The sequence below is a fragment of the Pongo abelii genome, chromosome 1, assembly GCF_028885655.2.
Source record: "Pongo abelii isolate AG06213 chromosome 1, NHGRI_mPonAbe1-v2.0_pri, whole genome shotgun sequence".
In the NCBI taxonomy this organism is placed as follows: domain Eukaryota; kingdom Metazoa; phylum Chordata; class Mammalia; order Primates; family Hominidae; genus Pongo; species Pongo abelii.
In genome coordinates this window covers 23,669,919-23,694,773 of record NC_071985.2, presented here as the reverse complement: position 1 = coordinate 23,694,773, position 24,855 = coordinate 23,669,919, and the positions used below count along the sequence as shown (strand labels likewise).

The 24,855-nt window shown below is 49.9% G+C and overlaps 2 protein-coding genes and 1 long non-coding RNA gene across 5 annotated transcripts; 1 reads left to right on the top strand and 2 right to left on the bottom strand.

The window, feature by feature from the left end:
- Nucleotides 1-3,091: 3,091 nt before the first annotated feature.
- Nucleotides 3,092-7,550, bottom strand: PYCR2 (pyrroline-5-carboxylate reductase 2). 3 transcript variants are annotated; one of them, XM_024250549.3, is made up of 7 exons: nt 7,258-7,550; nt 6,917-6,987; nt 5,413-5,592; nt 5,067-5,288; nt 4,761-4,853; nt 4,416-4,579; nt 3,092-3,827 (listed from the first exon to the last, which is right to left on the bottom strand). In XM_024250549.3, exons 1-7 carry the CDS (start codon nt 7,322-7,324, stop codon nt 3,662-3,664), a joined length of 963 nt encoding a protein of 320 aa, XP_024106317.1. In that variant the 5' UTR covers nt 7,325-7,550; the 3' UTR covers nt 3,092-3,661. The 3 variants fall into 3 exon arrangements, with proteins under 3 accessions (XP_024106317.1, XP_063581093.1, XP_054375373.1); XM_063725023.1 differs by having other exon boundaries at nt 7,127-7,264; XM_054519398.2 differs by lacking the exons at nt 6,917-6,987; nt 7,258-7,550 and adding an exon at nt 6,209-6,908.
- LOC129047716 (uncharacterized) lies at nt 5,566-21,625 on the top strand. The gene is made up of 3 exons (XR_008509447.2): nt 5,566-5,877; nt 20,292-20,422; nt 21,243-21,625. It is a non-coding gene; the product is annotated as an uncharacterized LOC129047716 (long non-coding RNA).
- On the bottom strand, nt 19,705-24,514 carry LEFTY2 (left-right determination factor 2). Its single transcript, XM_002809392.5, has 4 exons — nt 24,185-24,514; nt 23,049-23,295; nt 22,654-22,893; nt 19,705-20,965 (listed from the first exon to the last, which is right to left on the bottom strand). Exons 1-4 carry the CDS (start codon nt 24,432-24,434, stop codon nt 20,602-20,604), a joined length of 1,101 nt encoding a protein of 366 aa, XP_002809438.2. The 5' UTR covers nt 24,435-24,514; the 3' UTR covers nt 19,705-20,601.
- Nucleotides 24,515-24,855: the final 341 nt, after the last annotated feature.

The following is a 24,855-nucleotide window of genomic DNA, read 5'->3' as shown; positions in this document are numbered from 1 at the left end:
TCAGCCCTGTGAGAAGGTGGGCAGCTGGGAGGGGGAAGTCCTGGGTGCTTCCTGGCCTCCCCAGACAGGCCTGAGGTCTTGGGGAGAGATGACTGGAAATTTTCTCCAAGGAATGGCCCTCTCCTCCTCTCCCTGAAGCAGGACCAGGGCCTCAGCCACCCTCATTCCCATCTGGCCCTGATCACACCTGACTGAAGTTCAGAAGGGAAGGGCGGCAGTACTCAGCAGGTGAGGACACATCTTAGCCAGGGTGACCCCGTGCACCAAGACATAAGATGGGGCCTGGCAGTTAGTAGGTCCTCAGTAAATGTATGTTGGTATATTTAGGCCTGGGAAAAGGCGTGGTCTTGCAGGGGATGGAGGAGAGGAAAATGCAGGGAACAATCTCTTGTCATCTAGGATGACTTGCCAGTAGGCCTAGCACAGAGAGGATAGGATTTGGTATCAGATAGATTTGAATCCTGGCACCAATTCCTAGCTAATTAAAACTTGGGCAGCTTATTTCATTTTAAAAAACATTATTGTGTATGATTTACATGCCATAAAATTCACCCACTTTAAGTGTACAATTCAATGACCATATGTACGGAGTTGTGCAAACCATCACCGTGATCTTATTTTACATCATTGCCATGGCGCCAACAGAAACTCTGTGCTCTTCCCATTGCCACCACAGTCCCTGGCAACCTCTATTTCTGTCTGTATAGATTGGCATGTTTTGGACATTTCATATAAATGGAATCATGTAATACACGGCCTTTTGTGACTGGCTTCTTTTACTCAGCATGTCTTACAGGTTCATGTGTCTGTACTCGCATCTTTTACTGCTGAGTATTCAATTGTGTGGGTGTAACACATTTACCCATTCACCAGCTGATGACCAATTGGGTTGTTTCTACCTTGGGGCTACTTAATAACACTGTCACGAACATTCACACGCAAGTCTTTCTCTTCACTGTATAACTTGGAGCGAAATTGCTGAGTCATTTGGTAACTCTTTTTTTTAGAGGTAGGCTCTTGCTATGTTGCCCAGGTTGGATTTGAACTCCTGGGCTCAGGCCATCTTCCCTTCTCAGCCTCCCGAGTAGTTGAGACTACAGGCGTGCACCACCACACCCAGCTTGTTTAATCCCCTAAGGAAGTGCCAGACTGTTTCCCAAAGTAGCTGCATCATTATACATCCCCACCAGCAATACACAAGGGTTCCAATTTCTCCACGTGCTTGCCAACATTTGCTATTTTTTTTTTTAAACCAAGAACAGTCATATTTGTTGGTGTGAAGTGGTATCTCATTGGGCTTTGATTTGCATTTCCCTAATAACTATTTTAAGGCTGAGCATCTTTTCATGTGCTTCTTCACCCTTTGTTTATCTTCTTTGGTGAAATGTCTGTTCAAATCCTTTTGGGCAACTTGTATTTAACCTCTTTGAGCCTCACTTTTCTGGGCTCCTAAGCTCCTAAGGCCATGAGTGTATGTGAAGTGTCTGCAAGGGGCCGGCCACATACTGGGGGCTTTAAATGAGTTTTTCGTATTGCACTTGCTGTGTTGGCCCAGAAGAATGACTTCCCACGTGCGCTCAGGTTTGGAGTTAGAGCTGGGGCTGCCGACTCAGTGGAATGGAACAAGGCTCCCCTCTCTTCTCAGCAGGAGGGTGAAGGAACACCATTTACACTAAGGGGCCATGGTGTTCCAGATGTTCTGTTGAGCACTGCCACATGGTCTCATTTAACACCCATCACAATCTTTTGATGAAGCATGGGCTCCATATTTATAAGGGATGAAACCCTGAGATCAGAGAAATTCGGTAACTTCTCCCGGGCTGTGGAGTAGAAAGCAGGGGAATCTAAGATTTGAACCCAGAGCTGATGCTGATGCCAAAGCACATGTCTTTTCTTTTTCTTTCTTTTTTTTTTTTTTTTTTTTTTTGAGATAGAGTCTTGCTCTTTTGCCAGGGTGGAGTACGGTGGAGCGATCTTGGATCACTGCAACCTCCGCCTCCCAGGTTTAAGCGATTTTCCTGCCTCAGCCTCCCGAGTAGCTGGGATTACGGGTACACACCACCATGCCTGGCTAATTTTTGTATTTTTAGTAGAGACGGGGTTTCACCATGTTGGCCAGGACGGTCTAGATCTCTTTGCCTCATGATCTGCCCACCTCGGCCTCCCAAAGTGCTGGGATTACAGGCATGAGCCACCGCGCCTGGCCTCGCACACCTTTTCAAACAGCCCTGCTGCACAGGCAGGGAGCTCCTGGGAACAAGTACCAGGCACATGCCAGCCTGCCTCGAGAAACACTTGATGTCTGGCTATGTGGATGGCATGCCCAGCTATTTCTGGGAGGCTGCAGAATTGATAGCTAAGAACACAGACAGCCCCACCACTGACCAGCAGCACAACTGGGGGTAAGCTGCTTATCCCTCTAGGCCTCCACATCTTGTTTCTTTTTTTTTTTTTTTTGAGACAGAGTCTCCCTCTGTCGCCCAGGCTGGAGTGCAGTGGCGTGATCTTGGCTCACTGTAAGCTCCGCCTCCCAGGTTCACGCCATTCTCCTGCCTCAGCCTCCCGAGTAGCTGGGACTACAGGAGCCCACCACCACGCCCGGCTAATTTTTTTTTTTTTTGGTATTTTTAGTAGAGACGGGGTTTCACCATGTTATCCAGGATGGTCTTGATCTCCTGACCTCATGATCCGCCTGCCTTGGCCTCCCAAAGTGCTGGGATTACAGGCGTGAGCCACTGTGCCCGGCCGGCCTCGACATCTTCTAGGTGAGAAAAGAACAGTTCTTCCTTCAGAGGGCAGCTGTGAGGATCAAATGCTCAGCACAGTGCCTGCCCCACATCGAAGCAGACGGCTTTCCCCTTTATTCTGGGCTGCTGACCCACAACCCATGCAGCCCACTTGGCTCTTCCCTGCCATTAGCTTTGGCTCATTCTAGAACAACACCTTGATCCAGACCAAGGGCCTGGCCCCTTATTCCTCTTATCCCTACTTCTAGCCCTTGGACAGTGCTCTCGCAGAGAAGCAGGAAGGACCTCACAAGGGTGTCGAGTTCTCCAGGATAATTATTTAAGATTAAGCCTAACAAAAGCAAGATATTTAAAAATAAACTTTATTAAAGCAGTTAAACTTAGCATTAAATAACACTCTTTAAATGGTACACCTATGAAGCAAGAGTTAAATATAAACACAGTCTAATCCTGTACACTTGTGATTAATTGTGACAATCTTAAGTTGCTCACTTCTTTCCCATTTACCAATTCAGAGAAAGCCCCTTTCCTGTTTTTCTCTCTCACCACTTTGCCTTGGCATCAAACCAAACCTGCATTGGGCGTCAGCTGCAGATCCTCCCCAGCCCCTCCTCCCAGCTGGGCTGACTCCAGTCCCAGCCCCAGTCTCCACCAACTGAGCAGCATATGCAGGGTTCTGTCTGGCTTCCAGCATCTACCACCCCTTCAGAGCAACTTCCAGCATGGGACAGGAGAGGAAGCTCGCATTGCTTGGTCTGAACAGATTTAAGGAGGTTTCAACACAAGGACCTGAAAACTTCCTGAGCCTGCTTTCTCCTTGCACAGCTGAGGAGGGGCAATGGTGGGGGCAGGGCGGTGGGGTGGTAGGGGCTCTCAACTAAGGGCTCTGAATCACAGAGGGGATAGATGCTGCCTTAGTCCTTCTTGCCTCCCAGGGTCAGGCTTCTTGTGAGGAGCTTCCCTGGGCTGGAGGGGGTCAGTGTGGAGACTGTGGGGGATTCCAGCTTCACTCTGTCTAGGAGGGTCTTCTTAAGGGCAGCTGGGGAGATCTTTTCTTGGTCGGCCATGGACTGTAGCTCTCTGCAGACAAAACCCCAGAAGGATTGAAGGAAGGCAATAAACCCTGGGGACAGAGCTTTGAGTCTCCACTATCCATACAACCCTCAAGCTTGTTGATCTGACAACACCAAAAATTAGAGCCCCAAGACAAATGCTTCCCAACTAGTACTTCTAAGAAGTATTAGTTAACTAAGTTTGAGTTTGCTTATTTATCTCATTTGATCTGAGGTAGACATAGAGCCCCAAGTGGTATCTGTGATCACATGGGGAGAGTGACAGGGTTTGGAGTCATAGATTCAAATTAGAATCCTGTTTCCATCACTTTTTAGCTGTTTGACCTTGGGAAAATTGTCTCTGAGCCTCAACTTCCCATCTACAAGTCAAAGTTAATCCTGGTTATCTGAAATGCAGTGAGAATTAAGTGAAGTAAGGCTTGCAAACTCGTAGGTAAACAAAATCTACTACTAAGTTGTGGTTATTAACAGAGCAGAGACTCCAGCACTGCTAAATGGGACCCAAGACAGCAAGTTCCGCAAATGGTGCTCAATCCAGCCCAGGGACCAACCATGAGTGAAGGGTCTGGGACAGAAGTCAGCGGGATGGACTCACTGTGTTCGGATACAGGAGGCCTCAACTGCATTGATGAGCAAAGAGCGGAAGCCCCCACTCTCTAGAAAGTGCAGGGCGTGGATGGTGGCTCCCCCAGGGGAGCAGACATTGTCCTTGAGCTGGCATGGATGCTGATCCGAGTCCAGCAGCATCTTGGCAGCTCCCTGTGGGGAAGGGCACATTAGGAGAAAGTTGCTGGTGTGCGTTGGAACAGGCTTCCCCATACCCACTGCTCCTGCCCAACTGCTACGCCAGCTTCCCAACCAACTCCCGCCCCAGTTCAGTGATGCACAAGAACCCCCATTCTACACCCTGGTCCTGAACATGCAGGGGAAAGATACTGACCAGCAAAGCCTGGGCCCCGAGTCGGACTGCCAGGCGCCGTGGCAAACCCATCTTCACCCCACCATCAGCCAATGCGTCCAGAGCCATGAATGCCTGTGGAGACACTCACTAAGCCCCAGGCCACAGGCACTGAAGGGCCTTTCCTAAGGTCTGCTTTCTGATGACTGGAACTACTTCCAAGGGTTAGCATCCTGTACCAGCCAGCTGTGCCCAAGAGGTGGGAGCCACCCCCAGTCCAAGCCTGCCTGCCAGCTCATCTTGCTGCCTAGACTCCTGGAAGGCTGAACGAGCAAATGAGGGCCTCACATAGGCAGGCCCACTGCCACTGAGCCCCGTGACGGCATCAATGAGGTCCTCTTCCACCTCAGTGCAGAAGCCCACGCTGCTCATGAGCTGCTCCAGGAGCTGCCCATCCTCCACCAGGGCATGGGTGCCCGTGGCGTACACTGTAGCACCTTCCCGCACTACCACAGGTGTGTTGGTCATGCAGCGAATCACTTTGGGGGCTGGCTGGAACACCATCAGCTTCTAGGGTGAGGGAGAGAGCCGAATGAGTGGCCAGGGCACAGCTCCCACCAGCACCCACCCATTAGCTGCCATTCCTGGGTCAACCCTCCCCTCGCACAAGGGGCATCAGGGCTGAGATGAGCACCTTCTCCACAGAGCTGATGGTGACACCAGCCGCACAGGAGACCACGATGTGTCTGGCTTGCACGTCGGCCCCAATCTCATTCAGGATGAAGGGGATGATATGTGGCTTCACAGCCAGAAACAGGACGTCGCTGTGCTTCACCGTCTCCTTGTTGCTGCGTGTCAGGTTCACACCCATCTTCTGCAAGAGGAGACTCCCAGCTCACAGTGCTGGAGCAGCCTGGCTATGCCAAGGCCTCCCAGGGAGCAGCTGAACCCCTGCCAAACCGATTCTACCAGATGCAGCCTGGAATTCTTAGCTTTATGCCCTCAGGGTTCTACCCCCACCCCAAATGATAGTTTCCCATTGTTGCTACTGAACAAGTAAGCACAGGCTTGGAGCATGACAAGCTTCTCCATGGTAACGAGGAAGTGGCTGCCCTTCTTCCCTGCCAATCTTCTGGCATCTAAGGCACTCCTCTGCCAGGTAAGAAGGCCCTATGGTGAAAAGTGGCAGGGCAAAGGGAAATGCTAATACCTGGTCGTCAGAAGCACAGCTGAGTCAGGCCCTATCCTAACCCTGGCCACTTGTTCGTGGGGACCGCACAGTCTCCATGTGGTCCAGGGCTAGGCTGGAAGCCATCCATCCCTCTATGACTCCAAACTGAGAAGCAGGACCCTCCAGTGCTAGGGACATCAGCCCACCCTAGGCACAGACACTGCCTGTCACCTGCCTCATCAGCCATCCTCTCCCACAGAGCACAGGTTTTGGGTGAAGACTTGGAATATGTTTTTGGAGAGCAGAACAACTAACTCACCAGATTCTTCCCAATATGCTCATTCACGACTCAAAATAACAGCAAAGTGGCCACTGTTGTAAATGAGGAAATAGCCTCAAGGTGGCTGAGTACTTTAAGGTCATACAACTCGTCTATTAAGAAAAATGGCTGAGCGCAGTGGCTCACCCCTGTAATCCCAGCACTTTTGGAGGCCAAGGCGGGCAGATCACTTGAGGCCAGGAGTTCGAGACCAGCCTGGCCAACAGTATTCTCTACCAAAAATACAAAAATAAGCCGCGCATGGTGGGTGCCTGTAATCCCAGCTACTCGGGAGGCTGAGGTGGGAGGATCGCTTGAACCCGGAAGGCGGAGGTTGCAGTGAGCTGAGATCGCGCCATTGCACTCCAGCCTGGGCGACAGAGTAAGACCCTGTCTGAAAAAAAAAAATTTTTAAAATGAGTATTTATTAGGTAACTACTATGTGCCAGATGCTTTCATCATATAATCACCTCAGTTAATCCTCTACCACTCCAGTGTCTGGATCTGACCCCCAGTATGTCTGCCTGGGTGTTCCCACCACACTGAGCTGCCCAAGAGAAGGTGGAAGGATTGTGATGTTCCTGGAGTGAAGGTCACCGCCGGCCAAAGACCAGCACTTGGGCGCAGGGGCCGGCCGGACTCACTTCATCTCAGGTCATCCTTTTCCTGGGCCTCCACCTGCTTCCCACTCCGCCCGGCTCCACCTACCCTGAGCGCGGACACCGTGGGCAGGTTCATTTCCGGGGAGCTGGCTATTATCTTGTGAGCCGACAGGATGCCTGCAGAAGACAGAGCTTTTCAACTAGGTGTCGCGGCCCAGCCCGTTACCACGCTTTCCCCGGCTCTAAAACCCAGAGCCGTCCTAACAGTGCCAGTTTCCCTCTCCCCCTCAACCCTCTACGAGGACAAAAAACGCACTTGCTGCTCAACCGGTCTCATCTACCCCACCGGACGCAAACTCCCCTTTCATTCGCTCATGCTGGTGGGACGGAGGCCCCCTCGGGCCTCGGGACCGCCCGCGAAGCCGCCTCCCGCCTCCACGCGCTTGCCTGCGGCCGTGAAGCCCCGCGCCAGAGCATAGGCCAGCTGGCCGGCCCCGATGAAGCCCACGCTCATGGTCCGCGGTTCACGCCTCCTGGCAGCCGAACGAACCCCCTCAGCGCGGGCCCGGAAGTAATGCTAGGGGAAGGGCGGACAGCGCAGGGGCTAACGGGCGGCGTGCCGAGGGCGGGCGAGCTAACAGCAGCTTCTGGGATGGTGCAACGCTGTTCTCCCCCGGCGGATATCTCCCGGGCGGCTGATGGCGCCTTAGGCCATGTGGCCCCGCCCCGTCCGGGCTACCAATCCGTGGCCAGGATCTCGGGCGGGCCAATCCGCGGCCGCGCCCGGGCCGCGTGCCCGCCTTCTCCGCTCGCGACTGGAGGGCGGAACTCCGGGCTGGAGTCCCGGAAGCCCCTGTGGCAGCTTGGCTTGAGCTCCAGGCGCCCGCCGGCCCAGGACGCCCGACCCCCCACTCCCCCACCCCAAGGCTGAGGTCGCTGTCCCTAAGCCACCTCGGGCTCAGGGCTGAGGCCTGGCCCAGTCCTGGCTAATATTATTTCTGGCACTGGCCATCAGATGCCCCTCATGGCCCACAGGAATTCTCCAGGTTGCCGATTTGCGGGGATGAAAGAGGCCCTTCTGGCGTAGATTCAGACCGGGTGGCGGAGAGGCGGCACCAAGGTGGTCAGCCGCGGCTTATTCACTTGAACTTGAGTGGTTCTCGCGAATTTGTCCAGACTAGATACAAGAAGGACAAGTTCGAGTCTCCGACTCTTCCGCGAGCCCGCACCCCCCAGCCCCTTGCTGTCACTTTTTTTTTTTTTTTTTTTTTTGAGACGGAGTTTCACTCTTGTTGCCCAGGCTGGAGTGCAGTGGCACGATCTCGGCTCACTGCAATCTCCGCCTTCCGGGTTCAAGCGATTCTCCTCCCTCAGCCTCTCGAGTAGCTGGGATTACAGGCGCCCGCCACCACGACCGGATAATTTTTGTATTTTTAGTAGAGACGGGGTTTCACCCTGTTGTTCAGGCTGGTCTTCAACTCCTGACATCAGGTTATTCGCCCGCCTCGGCCTCCCAAAGTGCTGGGATTATAGGCGTGAGCCACCGCGCCCGACCTGTCTCTTGCTTTAAAAAGCTCCACCAATGTGATGTTTCCTTTTCCATCAGTAGTAAATATAAGGGGCCGCAGGGAACAAATGACAGAAGTAGAGAGGAAGAAGGTGGCGTTCCTAGAGGACTCAGAAGAGCTGGGGACCCTCAGTTCCCATGGTCTCTCTGCTAGCTTTTCTAGTCCCTTCCTTGTAATGCACACCCCCACTCCCAGGCAAGGGGCTGCTTTCTGTGAACTTCCCTGAGCAAGTCCCCAGGCCCCCAGTTTGTACACCCTTTAAAGTGAGGACCAAATATAATATTTACTATTAAGCAAAATAATGCTCTGTTTTATTTATTTATTTATTGAGACGGAGTTTCGCTCTTGTTGCCCAGGCTGGAGTGCAATGGCACGATCTCGGCTCACTGCAACCTCCACCTCCCTGGTTCAAGCGATTCTCCTGCTTCAGCCTCCGGAGTAGCTGGGATTACAGGCATGCGCCACTACGCCCGGCTAATTTTTTGTATTTTTAGTAGAGACAGGGTTTCTCCATGTTGGTCAGGCTGATCTTGAACTCCTGACCTGAGGTGATCTGCCTGTCTCAGCCTCCCAAAGTGCTGGGATTACAGGCGTGAGCCACAGCACCCGGCCTCTGTATTTTTTAAATTAGAAAAGTAATACAGACATATTGAGGAAAGTTTGGAGATAAAAGTAAAAATAAAATCATCCACATCATACTTCCCAAGGATAGTTTCTTACAAACATTTTTGGTGTATTTCCTTACACTATCATGTCCTATGCATATCTACTTTCTCCATCATTGGAAATAAATGATGTATATGTAGTTTTGAAATTTCTCTAGTAGACACGAGCATTTTCCAATGTCACTGAAAAGTTATTTAAGACAGTTTTAATGACTACTTATTTCATTATATGTATGTACCTTACTGATTTAACCATTCAAAGGTCAATGTTAGGTTTATTGATTTATATAATAGATAACTTACTGAGCCAGGTTCTGGGAGTATAGCTATGAACAAAACAGACAAGTTCCTGTCCTCATAAAACATCAATTTATTATTATTTCTTATTTTTATTTATTTATTTATTTTTGAGATGGAGTCTTTGTTACCCAGGCTGGAGTGAAGTGGCGCAATCTCGGCTCACTGCAACCTCCATCTCCTGGGTTCAAGTGATTCTCCTGTCTCAGCCTCCCGAGTACCTGGGATTACAGGCATGTGTCACCACGCCCGGCCAATTTTTGTATTTTTAGTAGAGATGGAGTTTCACCATGTTGGCCAGGCTGGTCTCCAACTCCTGACCTCAGGTGATCCACTCGCCTCAGCCTCCCAAAGTGCTGGGATTACAGATGTGAGCCACTGCTCCCGGCCTTCAATTTTTTAAAGTTTTGTTTATATTATTGTGATAAAATCTTTGCCTGACTCATTATTTTCTTAATGTGACTCCCAGAAGTGAGATTTGTAAGGTCCAGTGGTTTGGGGCTTTAAGAGCTCTCATAGCTGCCATGTTGCAGCATAGCCTAATGGTTACCAGCATAAAGCTCTGAAACCAGAAACCCAGCAGAAACCAAACTGGCTGAAGGAAAAGGGGGGCTTCTGTACAGCGCTTGGGAGAGGCACAGGGGAGCTCACAGACCAGAAGGGGCACCTACAGAGAGCAAGACCTCAGGAGTGGAACTAGAACACTGCGCTGCCAGCACTTCCCCTCTTCTCTTTGTCTCATTTCTGTTTGCCTGCATTTGGCCTCCCTTTGGTTTAGAGGAGTCTTTGTCAGGTAGTGAGGAAGTTGGGGGTCTACCCTCCTTCACAACTTCCTAATGCTGCCTGTTCCTCTGCAGGATACTCACCCTCCCCATAGTCCACCAGGGCATTGCAGGGCCCTTTGCTTTTCCTGGCTGTGGTCTGTTGTGGGGAGCTCTGGATCTGACCTGCAATACAGGAGGTTGTGCTGAAGCTGAATGTGTGTTTTGGAGTGGGGTGTGGGGGACACTTGTGTCACTCCGACCCCTTACATACACCCATCCCTTACCTGGTTGCCTTGCATTGATATCTCCCGTTTCCGCTTCCAGGAGCCAGGGTGAAATAGGAGAACTGCAAAAGCCTAAGAAAGGATGGCCAGGTGCGGTGGCTCACGCCTGTAATCCCAGAATTTTGGGAGGCTGAGGCGAATGGACCACCTGAGGTCAGGAGTTCGAGACCAGCCTGGCCAACGTGGTGAAACCCCATCTCTACTAAAAATACAAAAAATTAGCCGGGCGTGGTGGCGGGCGCCTGTAATCTCAGCTACTCAGGAGGCTGAGGCAGGGAAATTGCTTGAACCCGGGAGGTGGAGATTGCAGTGAGCCAAGATTGTGCCACTGCACTCCAGCCTGAGTGACAGTGTGAGACTCTGTCTAAAAAAAAAAAAAAAAAGAGGCCATGTTGGTGACCCCCAGTGTTGGCTTCATCCCCAGCCAGGACTGGCCACATAAGACACGGAGTAGCAAAGGCACTTGCTCCCCTCAGTTTGGACTTAGGGCAGCAAGTGAGCCACTGACCACAAACTGTTCTTTTTTGTGGTAGTTTTGATCTATTATTTTTTCATCTCCAAAGTTTAAAGTTTATATATACAAAATCTATTATATTTTATTTTTTAAAAATATAAAATGGAAATAAAAAAGAGCAAAAGAGAAAAGAAAACAACAACAAAAAATAAAAACAAAGTAAGAAAACAAAAGAAAACCCAAATATGTATATATATATAAAATATATATATGAAATAGAGTAGAGACGGGGTCTCACCATGTTAGTCTAGGTTGATCTTGAACTCTTGACCTCAAGCAATCCTCCCTCCTTGGCCTCCCCGTGTTAGGATTACAGGCATGAGCCACCATACCCAGCCTGTTACCTATTTTAAATGTAGGTAAGCCCATTTTATTCTCTTTTAATGACCTTGCTAACTCTAAAGGCCCATTTCCTTGGTGCCGTGGCCACTGCCTTGGTTTCTAAGGCAATCACATCCGATGCCTGTGGAGTTCCTCTGAACTGAAGTTGAGGAGAGGAGAGGGGAAGCCCTTCGTTCCCATCCAGCCACCCTAAAGGACACCTCTAGCCTTGCACTGCCATCCTGCCGTGGGACATGCTCAGTCCCTGCTGGCACTTGTCTCCTTGGGCACCCACTATCCTTTTGCTGTCTCTGAGCAGACACGTCCACAAAGCTTCCAGGACTGCCCACCTTCACCCCTCTACTCCCATCCTCTCATCCACCAGTCAGGTTCAGCTGTTTGTACCCTTCCTCCCTCTTCACTCCCCTCTGTCCTGCCTGATGGCCCCCTCCAGCTATCTCAGACAAAATGGATACTGCTTCACTTCTGTCTACTTCTGCTTCTTCACTATCAGGGCCTCAGGGCCTCCCTCTAAGCAGCAGGCCAGTCTCTCCTATCTCTAAATAGCAGGCCAGTCTCTCCTAAGAACTGAGATGACCTAGGAAATGAGAGAGAAGCCTGTGCTGCTCCCAGATAAACAGATGGCAAGTGCCTTGGCCCTCAGTCCTCCCTGTCCTAGGAGCCTCTCCAAAGAGGCACAGTTTTGAGTGCATTTTTGCATTCTTTTTGTTATTGCATAAATAATCCATGTTTATTTTAGAAAAATTAGAAATGAGATCAAATGGAAGACTGGGTGCAGTGGCTCATTCCTGTAATCCCAGCACTTTGGGAGAACAAGGCAGGTGATCATTTGAAAACAGGAGTTCCAAACCAGCCTAGCCAACATGGCGAAACCCTGTCTCTACTAAAAATACAAAAATTAGCTGGGCATCATGGCCTGTGCTTGTACTCCCAGCTACTCTGGTGGCGGATGCACAAGAATCGCTTGAACCCAGGAAGCAATGGTTACAGTGAGTCGAGATCGTGCCACTGCACTTCAGCCTGGGCGACAGAGTGACACTCTGCCTCGAAGAAAAAAAAAAAAGAAAGAGAACAAATGGAAAAACATTGTTTTCAATCCCACCACACAAAGATTTGAACAAATGTGACCCTTTTGGAGAATGACTGTCTTCACTTTTTTTTCCCATGCAATATGCACATTAAAACTTGATTTTGGCCGGGCGCAGTGGCTCATGCCTGTAATTCCAACACTTTGGAAGGCTGAGACGGGAGGATCACTTGAGCTCAGGAGTTCGAGACCATCCTGGGCAACATGGCAAAACTCTGTCTCTACCAAAAAAAAAAATAATAAATATAAATAAATAATAAAAATGAAAAATTAGCTGAATGTGGTGGTTCGTGCCTGTAGTCCCAACTACTCAGGAAGCTGAGGTGGCAGGATCACTTGAGCCTGGGAGGTGGAGGTTACAGTGAGCTAAGATCCTGCTACTGCACTCCAGCCTGAGCAAAAGGGTGAGACCCTGTCTCAAAAAAAAAGAAAAAAAAAGAAAAAGAAAAGAAAGAAAAAAAAGCAAACTATCGCAAGAACAAAAAACCAAACACCGCATGTTCTCACTCATAGGTGGGAATTGAACAATGAGAACCCTTGGACACAGGAAGGGGAACATCACACACTGGGGCCTGTTGTGGGTGGGGGGAGGGGGGAGGGATAGCATTAGGAGACATACCTAATGTAAATGATGACTTAATGGGTGCAGCACACCAACATGGCACATGTATACATATGTAACAAACCTGTACGTTGTGCACAAGTACCCTAGAACTTAAAGTATAATAATAAAAAAAAAGATTAAAAAAACTTTTTTTTTTTTTTTTTTTGAGATGGAGTCCAGCTTTGTCACCCAGGCTGGAGTACAGTGGTGCGATCTCGGCACACTGCAACCTCTGCCTCCCAGGTTCAAGTAATTCTCCTGCCCCAGCCTCCTGAGGAGCTGGGACTACAGGTGTGCACCACCACACCCAGCTAATTTTTGTATTTTTAGTAGAGACGGGGTTTCACCATGTTGGCCAGGCTGGTCTCGAACCCCTGACTTCAGGTGATCCCCCCATCTTGGCCTCCCAAAGTGCTGGGATTACAAGCGTGAGCCACCATGCCTGGCCAAAACCTTGATTTTTTTTTTTTTTGAGACGGAGTCTCGCTCTGTTGCCCCAGGCTGGAGTGCAGTGGCAGGATCTCGGCTCACTGCAAGCTCCGCCTCCCGGGTTCACGCCATTCTCCTGCTTCAGCCTCCCGAGTAGCTGGGACTACAGGTGCCCGCCACCACGCCTGGCTAATTTTTTGTATTTTTTTTTTTTTTTTAGTAGAGACAGAGTTTCACCATGTTAGCCAGGGGATGGTCTCCATCTCCTGACCTTTGATCCACCCACCTCGGCCTCCCAAAGTGCTGGGATTGATTACAGACGTGAGCCATCGTGCCCGGCCAAAACCTTGGTTTTTAAAATAAGTATTTACTCATGCTACATGGAAACAGGTTTTATGCAAAAACCAAAATAATTTTGTTTTAGGATGGTGGGATTATGGGTGGTTTGCAATATATTAAAAATTATCTTTAATGTTATTTATTTATTTATTTATTTATTTTTTGAGACAAGTTCTTGCTCTGTCACCCAGGCTAAAGTGTAGTGGCATCATCACGGCTCACTGCAGCCTCAACTTCCCAGGCTCAAACGCTCCTCCCACCTCTGCCTGCCAAGTAGCTGGGACTACATCCACTACTCCTGGCTAATTTTTTGTATTTTTTAAAGTATAGATGATGGGGATGGTCTCACTATGTTGTACAGTTTGGTTTTGAACTCGCAGGCTCAAGCAATCCGCCTGCCTTGGCCTCCCAAAGCGCTGGCATTACAGGCTTGAGCCACTGCACCTGGCCCTTTATTTCATCTTTTAAGTGAAAAAAAATTGTAATTACATCCTACTTCTAATGGGATTTGGCTTACTGTCTGTATTAATTTTCTATTGCTGCTGTATTAATTCATCACAAATTTAGCTGCTTAAAATGAAACAACTTTATCTCACATTTTGTAGATTTAAAGTGTGACTTTGAGGCCATGCTGGGCAACGTAGGGAGACCCCTGTCTTTACAAAAATTTTAAAAATTAGCCAGTATGGTGGTATGAGCCTGTAGGTCCCAGCTATTTGGGAAGAGTGAGGTGGGAGGATCACTTGAGCCTGGGAGATCGAGGCTGCAGTGAGCTGCGATCGTGCTTTACTCCAGTCTGGGTGGCAGTGAGACCCTGTCTTTAAAACAAAACAAAACAAAACAAAACATAACAAGACAAAAAAACAGTCTGAGTAGCCTCAGCTGGTTTCTCTGCTCCAGGTCTCATAAAGACAAATCCCCATGTCGGCTGATGATCTGGGCTCTTATCTGGAGGCTCTGGGGAAGGATCCACCTTCAGACTCATTCAAGTGTTGGCAGAATTCACTTCCATGTGGGTGTAGAACTGAGGTCCCCTTTCCTTGCTGGCTATCAGCTGGGAGTCATCCCACCTTTTAGAGGCCTCACATTCTCTAGCTCATGGCCTCCCTCATCTTCAAACCAGCAATGGCAGGGCAAGTCCTTCTCATACTTCAGATCTCTTTGACCTCTCCCTTCTACGTCATCTCTCCTGCCTCCAGCCAGAGAAAGTTCTCTGCTTTGAAGGGCTCATGTGATTAGATTGGGCACACTCAGATAATCCAAGATAATCTCCGTATTTTAAGGTTTGTAACCTTAATTACATCTGCAGAGTCCTTTTTGCTATGTAACATAACATAGTCACAGGTTGCAAGGATTAGGGCCCAGGTGTCTTTGGGGAGAGCATTCTGTCTACCACACTGTCTCGTTATCCTAATGAGCACACCTTACATTTTGAAATGAAGCCAATCTCCTGCATTTTTTTTTTTTTTTTTTTTTAGCTCACACTCAGCCTGGTGTGAGCAGGCCCATCTTTGTCACTGATTGCACGTGACTGCCTGGGAATCCACAGATCTTTTAGAGCCACAGATACATCACTGTGTAGCTGGTAGAGTTCTTCAGGTGGATATTGATATCCTTCTGGTACACAAAGCAACCATATGCCCTGATATTTACAATACCCCAAGTGGAAAATCTTGGCTGTCTTTAGACATTTTTTAGCTCTATTTTTTTTCTGTTATGATTTTATTTTAATTTTTTTTTGAGACAGAGTCTTTCTCTGTCACCCAGGCTGGAGTGCAGTGGCACAGTCTCGGCTCACTGCAACGTCCACCTCCCAGGTTCAAGTGATTCTCTACCTCAGCCTCCTGAGTAGCTAGGATCACAGGTGTGCACCACCATGCCTGGCTAATTTTTGTATTTTTAGTAGAGATGGGGTTTCACCATGTTGGCCAGGCTGGTCTCGAACTCCTGGCCTAGAGCGATCCACCCGCCTCAGCCTCCCAAAGTGCTGGGATTACAGGCATGAGCCACCACACCCAGCCTATTTTTCTCTTATTATTTAGTTAGTATTAATTAGCTTTGTAGGTAAGAAATAGAGAGTCCTTTATCCCGAAGTACAGCCATGCCTCACTTAACAATGGGTATATCGGCCTGGTGTGGTGGCTCATGCCTGTAATCCCAGCACTTTGGGAAGCCAAGGTAGGTGGATCATGAGGTCGGAAGTTGGAGACCAGCCTGGCCAAGATGGTGAAACCCTGTCTGTACTAAAAAATACAAAAATTAGCTGGGTGCGGTGGCAGGCACCTGTAATCCCAGCTACTCGGGAGGCTGAGGCAGGAGAATCACTTGAGTCTGGGAGGCGGAGTCTGCAGTGAGCTGAGATCACACCACTGCACTCTAGCCTCCGGAGCAAGACTCCGACCCAAAAAAAAAAAAAAACAATGGGGATATGTTCTAAGAAATGCATTGTTAGGCGATTTTATTGGTGTGGAAACATCATGGAGCGCACTCACATAAACCTATACGGTGGAGCTTACTACACACCTAGACTATGTGGTATAGCCTATTGCTCCTAGGCTACAAACCTGTGCAGCATATTACTGTACTGAATACTGTAGGCAATCGTAACACAATGGTAAGTATTTGTGTATCTAAACATACCTAAACATAGAGAAGATATAGTAGAAATATAGTGTAAAATATTTTAAAATGGCACAACATCTATAGGGCACTTGCCATGAATGGAGCTTGGAGGAGTGGAGGTTGCTTTGGGTGAGTCAGTGAGTGAGTGATGAGTGACTGTGAAGGCCTAGGACATTACTGTACACTACTGTAGACTTTATCAACACTGTATACTTAGCCTACACTAAATTTGTAAAAATACATTTTTCTTTCTTTAATAATTGACCTTAGCTTACTGTAACTGTTTTATAAACGTTAAATGAAAAAGAAACTTTTTGATTTTTTTTTTTTTTGGAAACGGAGTCTCACTCTGTCACCAGGCTGGAGTGCAATGGTGCGATCTCAGCTCACTCCAACCTCTGCCTCCCAGGTTCTAGCGATTCTCCTGCCTCAGCCTCCCGAGTAGCTGGGATTACAGGCATGCACCACCATGCCTGGCTAATTTTGTATTTTTAGTAGAGAAAGGGTTTCACCATGTTGGTCAGGCTGGTCTTGAACCCCTGACCTCAGGTGATCCGCCCACCTCAGCCTCCCAAAGTGCTGGGATTACAGGCATGAGCCACCACACCCGGCCAACTCTTTTGTAATAACAATTAAAACACAAACATATTGTACAGATTTATACAATATTTTTCTTTTTATCCTTATTCTTTTATTTTTTTGGAGGGGAACAGAGTCCTGCTCTGCCGCCTAGGCTGGAGTCCAGTGGTGTGATCTCGGCTCACTGCAACTTCTGCCTCTCGGGTCCAAGTGATTCTCCTGTCTCAGCTTCCCGAGTAGCTGGGACTATAGGCATGCGCCACCATGCCCAGGTAATTTTTTTGTATTTAATAGAGTTGGGGTTTCACCATGTTGCCCTAGCTGGTCTCAAACTCCTGAGTTCAGCCAATTTGCCGCCTCGGCCTCCCAAAGTGCTAGGATTACAGGCATGAGCCACCACGCCTGGCCTCTTTCTATCCTTATTCTATAAGCTTTTTCTATTAAAAAGTTTATTTTTTTCTAATTTTTAAGTTTTTTGTTAAAAAATAAAACATAAACACACACAGTAGCCTAGGCCTACACAGGGTTGGATCAGCAATATCACTGTCTTCCACCCCCACATCTCGTCCCAGTAGAAGGTCTTCAGGGGCAATAACACATATGGAGCTGTCATCTCCTATGATAATGCCTTCTTCTGGATTCCTCCTGAAGGAACCGCCTGAGCCTGTTTTACAGTTAACTTTTTTTTTTAATAAGTAGAACGAGTACTCTAAAATAATAAAAAGTATAGTAAATACATAACAGTAACAGTCACTTATCAAGTATTATATACTATATATAATTACATGTGCTGTGCTTTATTTTATTTTACTTTATTTTATTTTTTGAGATGGAGTCTCGCTCTGTCACCCAGGCTGGACTGCAGTGGTGTGATATCAGCTCACTGTAACCTCCGTCTCCAGGGTTCAACTGATTCTTCTCCTGCCTCATCCTCCTGAGTAGCTGGGACTACAGGCGCCCGTCACCATGCCTGACTAGTTTTTGTTTTTTTAGTAGAGATGGGGTTTTATCATATTGGTCAGGCTGGCCTCGAACTCCTGACCCCAGGTGATCCACCCTCCTCAGCCTCCCAAAGTGCTAGGATTACAGGCGTGAGCCACCCTGCCCGGCCTAGCATGTGCTATGTTTTTATACAACTGACAGCACAGTAAGTGTGTTTATATCAGCATCACCACAAACACGAGTAATGGGTTGTGCTAGGACATTATAATGACTATGATATCACTAGACCATAGGGATTTTTCAGCTCCATTGTAATCTTATGGGACCACCATTGTGTATGTGGTCTGTCATTGACCGAACCATCATTTTGCGGTATAACTTTCTCCATAGACAAGCATAAGGAAACCCAGCTGAATGGGAAAGCTAAATGGAGGGGAATTGCATAAGACAGCTCCCAAATGACGTTTTAACCTAATGCCTGTGTCATCAGCAAAGCAGCTTATTGGGGACTGGCATAGGAAGAAGTTTATAACCCATTCTGTGGGATAGAGATTCAATACACTCGCATTACCTCAGGCTGTTTCTTCATCTAAAAAATAGGATTAATAATACCCACCTCATGGGATAGCTGCAAGAATTAAGTGACATGTGACAATGCCTAGCCCAGTTCCCTGGTTCATAGTGAATGGTCAAGAAATGTTAGCTCGCTTACCACACTATTGTCAACCCCCATTGCCCATCACCACTGTTTTAGGGGTTACAGTGCTTTCTAAATAGGAGGCAGGCCAGGCACAGTGGCTCATGCCACTTTGGGAAACTGAGGTGGGTGGATCACTTGAGGTCAGGAGTTCAAGACCAGCCTGGCCAAATAGCAAAACCCTGTCTCTACTAAAAAAACACAAAAATTAGGCTGGGCACGGTGGCTTATGCCTGTAATCCCAGCACTTTGGGAGGCCAAGGCGGTCAGATCACCTAAAATCAGGAGTTCGAAACCAGCCTGGCCAACATGGTGAAACCACGTCTCTACGAAAAAAATACCAAGGGCCGGGCACGGTGGCTCACCCCTGTAATCCCAGCACTTTGGGAGGCTGAGGCAGGCGAATCATGAGATCAGGAGTTCGAGACCAGCCTGGCCAATATGGTGAAACCCCGTCTCTACTAAAAATACAAAAAATTAGCCGGGCATGGTGGTGGGCGCCTGTAATCCCAGCTTCTTGGGAGGTTGAGGCAGGAGAATCGCTTGAACCCGGGAGACGGAGGTTGCAGTGAGCTGAGATCACGCCACTGCACTCCCGCCCAGGTGACAGTGCGAGACTTATCTCAACAACAACAACAACAAAACCCAAAAAATTAGCCGGCCATGGTGGCGCACGCCTATAGTCCCAGCTACTAAGGAGCCTGAGGCAGGAGAATTGCTTGAACCCAGGAGGAGGAGGTTGCAGTGAGCCGAGATCATGCCACTGCACTCCAGCCTGGGCAACAGAGTAAGAGTCCGTCTCAAAAAAAAAAAAAAAAAAATTAGCTGGGCATGGTGGCACATGCCTGTAGTTCGGGAGGCTGAGGTGTGAGAATCGCTTAAACCTGGGAGGGAGGCGGAGTTTGCGGTGAGCCATGATCGTGCCACTGCATTCCAGCCTGGGTGACAGAGCCACACTCTGTCTCAAAAAAAAATGAGGCTGCAGTGCTTGCTTTGGCAACACATAAACTAAAGAGAAGACATATGTGAGTGATTGTTTAATATTTTTGGAATGAGAGTTGTGTGAGAAAATAGAAATATCATAAATGAAAGCCTCATCTATATAAATTTAGCTATTATAGTCTTCAGTGCGCCCTAGAGGTTGGGGGTCCTTTCTTCAGATCATTATGTTGCTCTCATTCCCCATTATTGCTCCTGGAAATTAAAAACAGACACAGAGTGAAACATCACTTTTTATTTCTTCTGAGTATCTACATTCAATTGCTTTGGCTAAATTAACAAAAAACACGCACATACATGTGGTTTCTGGTGACAAGTTCTCTAAGACAGTGTGGGAAATGACCTAAATATGCACAGGCAAGGCTCAGTCTCCAGAGGGGTGAGCAGGGGTAGGTAGGGGCTGTCTGATCCCCAGGGCAATGAAGTTCTTAGAGCTGAAGCCCAGCTCCTCCTTTTTAAGAGGAAATGACGACCCAAAGCCTTCTGCGTTTGTTTGAGATCCTAGCTTGTGGCCCTGTCAGAACCAGAATCCAGGCATCCCAATTCCCTGTCCACTGCCACCGGCCTGAAGCCCTTCATCCTTCCTCTTAGCACCCTCTCAGGGGAACAGGGGCCTAGGTATGTTTACAAAAGTCCAGAATGGGTCAGTATTTGGGGGGAAATAGAGATTTGAAGGTTTTAATTCCTCATATAATAGAGCAATTCAGTTCTGTTTCCCCAGTTCTAATCATAGGGTATTATTGTTCCAGACTCAGTGAGGAATTTGCCAGAGAACAGAAACTCCCAGCTGAAAATTTGTGCATCGCTCATCTGTATCTTGTAATCAGCATGCCAGCATTTCCTACTAGAGCTCAGCATCTGAGCTGCATTATTTACTCACGTAAGTGCTTAGGATGGGTGATGGACAGGAAAGACAGGAAATGGAAGGACACAGGGCGAAGGTCATACAGGAGCACTAAATTGGGTTGGGGTAACTTGCTAAGTATAAAGTTAAGACCTACATTAAGACCACCTCTATGCACACGTTCAGTTAGAGGGCTCAATGGATACACCAGGCGCCTATGGCTGGAGCCTCCTTGGCACGAGCGCCCCATCCGAGGCACAGCTGCACTTCTGCACCCTCATATTGGGCAGGCTGACCACCTGGGGCCTGGTCCTGCCTCCCTCCTTGATGCCGACGATCATGGGCAGCGAGGCAGTCTCCGAGGCGATGCACTGTCGAGGCCCCAGAAATGGCCACTTGAAGGCCAGGGCCTCCGGGGGCTGCTGGCAGGTGCCCACACACTCGTAAGCCAGGAAGCCCGGGGGCTCCAGCACCCAGTTCTCGGCCCACTTCATGCTCTGCAGGTCAGTGTACATCTCCTGGCGGCAGCAGCGGGTGCCCTCGGTCACTGGTGCTTCAGGGTCACAGTCGCCCTGAGCTCTGTGTGGGCAAAGAGAGGCAGGGTCAGAGGTCAGCTGGGAAGGCTGAGGTCAGAAGGCCTGGGGCACAGCTTAGTGGGCACCTAGGAGGGAGATTTATGATCCAGCTCTCACTGTGTTCTAAAAGCTGGATATTTGTGAGAAGATGAATGAATAAACATATCTGAAACATAAATAATAAATCGGCTACTATTAATTAAAGGTCTCCTAATAGGCCAGACAATGAACTAGGTACTTCATATGTATTATCTCAGGTGATGTCTGCATTTCATCCTCAGGTAGGTTCCAGCATTAACCCCATTCCACCTGAGGCCACTGACACCCAGAGGTGTTCGGTGACGTGCCAGAGGACCTGCAGCCAGTGGAAGGCAGAGCTAGATGGAGGCCAGGCCAACCGGTTCCAAGGCCTCTTCTTAACCACTGTGCTACACAGCCCCTGTCTGCTCCAGAGAGTTAACTTGTCCATGAGGAAAGAATTCACCAAAGCAGGAAGAAAGCTCATCGCCCCTAGTAACAGCTAAAGCTAGGATTTTTCAAAGATTTCATCACAGAGAAGGGTAAAGTGAAAGTAGATGATTACAGTCATGTGTATATGAGTCAATGGCAACATAAAAATCCATTGAAAATTATCAAAGATATTTTTAAATAAAATGAATCATATAATTTCTTTTTTTTGTTCTTTTTCTTTCTTTTTTTGAGGGGGGGTTTCGCTCTTGTTGCCCAGGCTGGAGTGCAATGTTGTGATCTTGGCTCACTGCACCCTCTGCCTCCCGGGTTCAAGCAATTCTCCTGCCACAGCCTCCCAAGTAGCTGGGATTACAGGCGCCCGCCACCAGCCCCAGCTAATTTTTATATTTTTAGTAGAGACGGGGTTTCACCATGTTGGCCAGGCTGGTCTGGAACTCCTGACCTCAGGTGATCTGCTGGCCTCGGCTCCCAAAGTGCTGGGATTACAGGCGTGAGCCACCATACTTGGCCTTACAATTTTTTATTTTATTTTTGTCATTTCTTTAAAACTTTTTTATTTTTTTAATTTTTTTAAGGATAGGATTTCACTGTGTAGCTGAGGCTGGTGTCAAACTCCTGGCTTTAAGCAGTCCTCCACCTCGGCCTACCAGAGTGTTGGGATTACAGGCGTGAGCCACTGCGCCTGGACTGAATAGTACAATCTCTTTTTCTTTTCTTTTCTTTCTTTCCTTTTTTTTTTTTTTTTGAGACGGAATCACACTCTGTCCCCCAGGCTGGATAGAGTGCAGTGGTGTGATCTCGGCTCACTGCAACCTCCGCCTCCCAGGTTCAAGCGATTCTCCTGCCTCAGCCTCCTGAGTAGCTGGGATTACAGGCGCGCACCACCACACCCGGCTAATTTTTGTATTTTTGGTAGACACGGGGTTTCACCATATTGGTCAGGCTGGTCTCAAACTCCTGACCTTGGTGATCCAGCCTGCCTCGGACTCCCAAAGTGCTGGGATTACAGGCCTGAGCCACCACGCCTGGCCAATAATACAATTTCTGCCATTAGAAACCCTGACATATAGTGGGCAATCGCTGGCATCCTGGGACAGTCTGCATCGCGCTCTCCCCAGCCCTCGCCCACCGCCACCATCCGGTCCCCCAGACAGTCCTGGGGACGGGGGTCTGGACCACTCAGTGGCTGCTTGTCTCTGGTCTGCCCAGTCCGGCACCTACCCATAGTCCCTGAGGTCCAGGGTGTGCAGCTCCAGCTGGGGCTCCCCAAGCCCAGCTGGCGCCCCCTGCGAGGCAAAGCGGACCAGCTTGTGGGCGCCAGACGCCAGCGGGCCCAGATGCTCCCTCTGCACCGACACCTGTAGCAGCAGCGGCTGCCGGGGCCGGCTCAGCTGCTGCCAGAAGTTCACGGCCTCGGTCACGTCGAAGGCCTTCCAGCCGCTCTCGTGGACGGACACCAGCCTGAGACATGACACACACGACACGGAGACCCAGAGCCGCGTGAGGGCGGGGACTGGGACGGGCCCTGAGGACCCCGCAACGCCCCCCGCGTCCCTGCCCCCAAGCCGGGCCGAGCAGCGCCCTCCCCCTGCCCTGCGCGCCCGCGCGACCCCCACCTGGAGTCGATGAGGGAGGTGCGGTTGGAGCCGTCGTCGCGGACGCGCAGCCACTCGACGGTCACCCGGGCCTGGGCACTGCGCGGGGACAGCCGCCCATGCCTGTGCAGCGCGGCCTTGGGGACCGGCTCCTGAAAGAGCCGCAGCACGGCCTGCACCAGCTCGCTGTTGGGCGGCAGCCGCTGCTCCATGCCGAACACCAGCAGGTGCGTGCTGGCCTCCGACGCCAGGAACCTGCCGGCCACCTCTGGGGACAAGAGCAGGGTCAGCAGGGCCTCCCCCGACTCTAGCGGAGCTCTGAGGATGGCAGGGCCACTGAGCTGGCAGCCAGGCCAGGAAACACCGGCCCTGTTCTATCTCTGGGGTAAACCCAGTTTAAAAATCTCCCTTGGATCTGGGCCTTGTTTAGTAACAATTTCCATCCAGCAGGCAGGGGTGCCTGTGGGACCCTGGCTAGCAAGCTTGCCTCAGCTGAGATGCTGGGAGCAGAATCCTCACCCAGGTGCTTGGCCTGGGGTCTAGCTCTGGGCACTGAGGAGCTAGGGAGGCGAGAGACTGCAGGAGGATTCAGGCCCAGCTGCACCCCTGACAGCCAGGTATAACCCAGGTAGTCTACTTAGGTATTTTTCAGTTATCCAAACATGCTTCTATCCTGAAGGACTCACTTTGATGTTCACAGTGCTGGGAGATGGCTAAGACGTAGTCATACCCTCGTTCCAGATGAGCACATGGTGGAGAGAGGATTTTAAAGCCATTTACTCAAGGTCAGGCTCAGACCAGAGTGGCAGAGTGAAAACATACCCTGGGAGTCCAGCTGCACCAAGTGCCTTGAGGCACACACTCACCTGCTCCCCCAGCTCTACTTTCTCTCCTCTACCCTCCCCTTCTCTGATGCCTTGGTTTTTCCAGCAGGTCTAGCCTGGTGCACCTCCCCTGGGCTGGAGGGGGGCCCTCAGTGCACAGCTGGAGACCCTGGGCCCAGACCCGGCTCCTCCTCACTGCTCCTTGGACCGTGGCCCTCACACAGCCTCCCACAGAGTCCCAAAAGGCCAGGGGCCCTTTGACACCTCCAGAGTGGGCAAAACCGGCCTGCCCCTGACCATGGGACCGGGGGCAGCAGGGAGGGAGGGCCTCACCTCGAAAGCTCTGGCTGAACCTCTTCCCGCGGGAGCGGTCCCCGTGGCTGCGCCGCAGCAGGGCCACGTATTGGGCCCTCACGTGGGCGGGGATGACCAGCTTCTCCATGTCGGCCCTGTCCAGGGTGGGCACCTCGCTGAGCTGCAGCTGCCGCAGCAGGCTGCCCAGGAGCTGCTCCTCGGTCAGGGCTGCCCCGGGGCCGGCCAGGGGCAACACCCAGAGTGCCCAGCAGAGCCAGAGGGGCCGCATGGTGCTGCCCTGGAGGAGCAGGAGGCAGAGTGGGGCTGTCCTCTAAGGAGGTTGAAGGAAGGTCTCAGGCAGCTGGCTGTGCTGAGAGCCAGGCTGGGCCAGCTTTATAGCTGGCCCTGGGCTGGCCTGGGGTGAAGGGAAGAGGGAGGGAGGGAGGGAGGGAGGTCACACCCCTGGGACCTCCTGGGAGCTCACAGCCAGACAGGTCCCTGAGCCTGGAGGAGGGGGCTGTCTAGAAAGGACAGGGCTGTCTGGATGCCACCCAGGCCTGGGGCCTCTGGCTGTGCTGTCAGCAGCTTGACAATATTTTTAGTGCCTGTTGAATTTTCCTGGCCTTACCCCAGCCCTGTTCTATGAAAAAGTGAGTCTATTCTGTGAAAAACAAAGTCCTGCTAGCCAGCTGCTTAAATCTCTTTAAGTC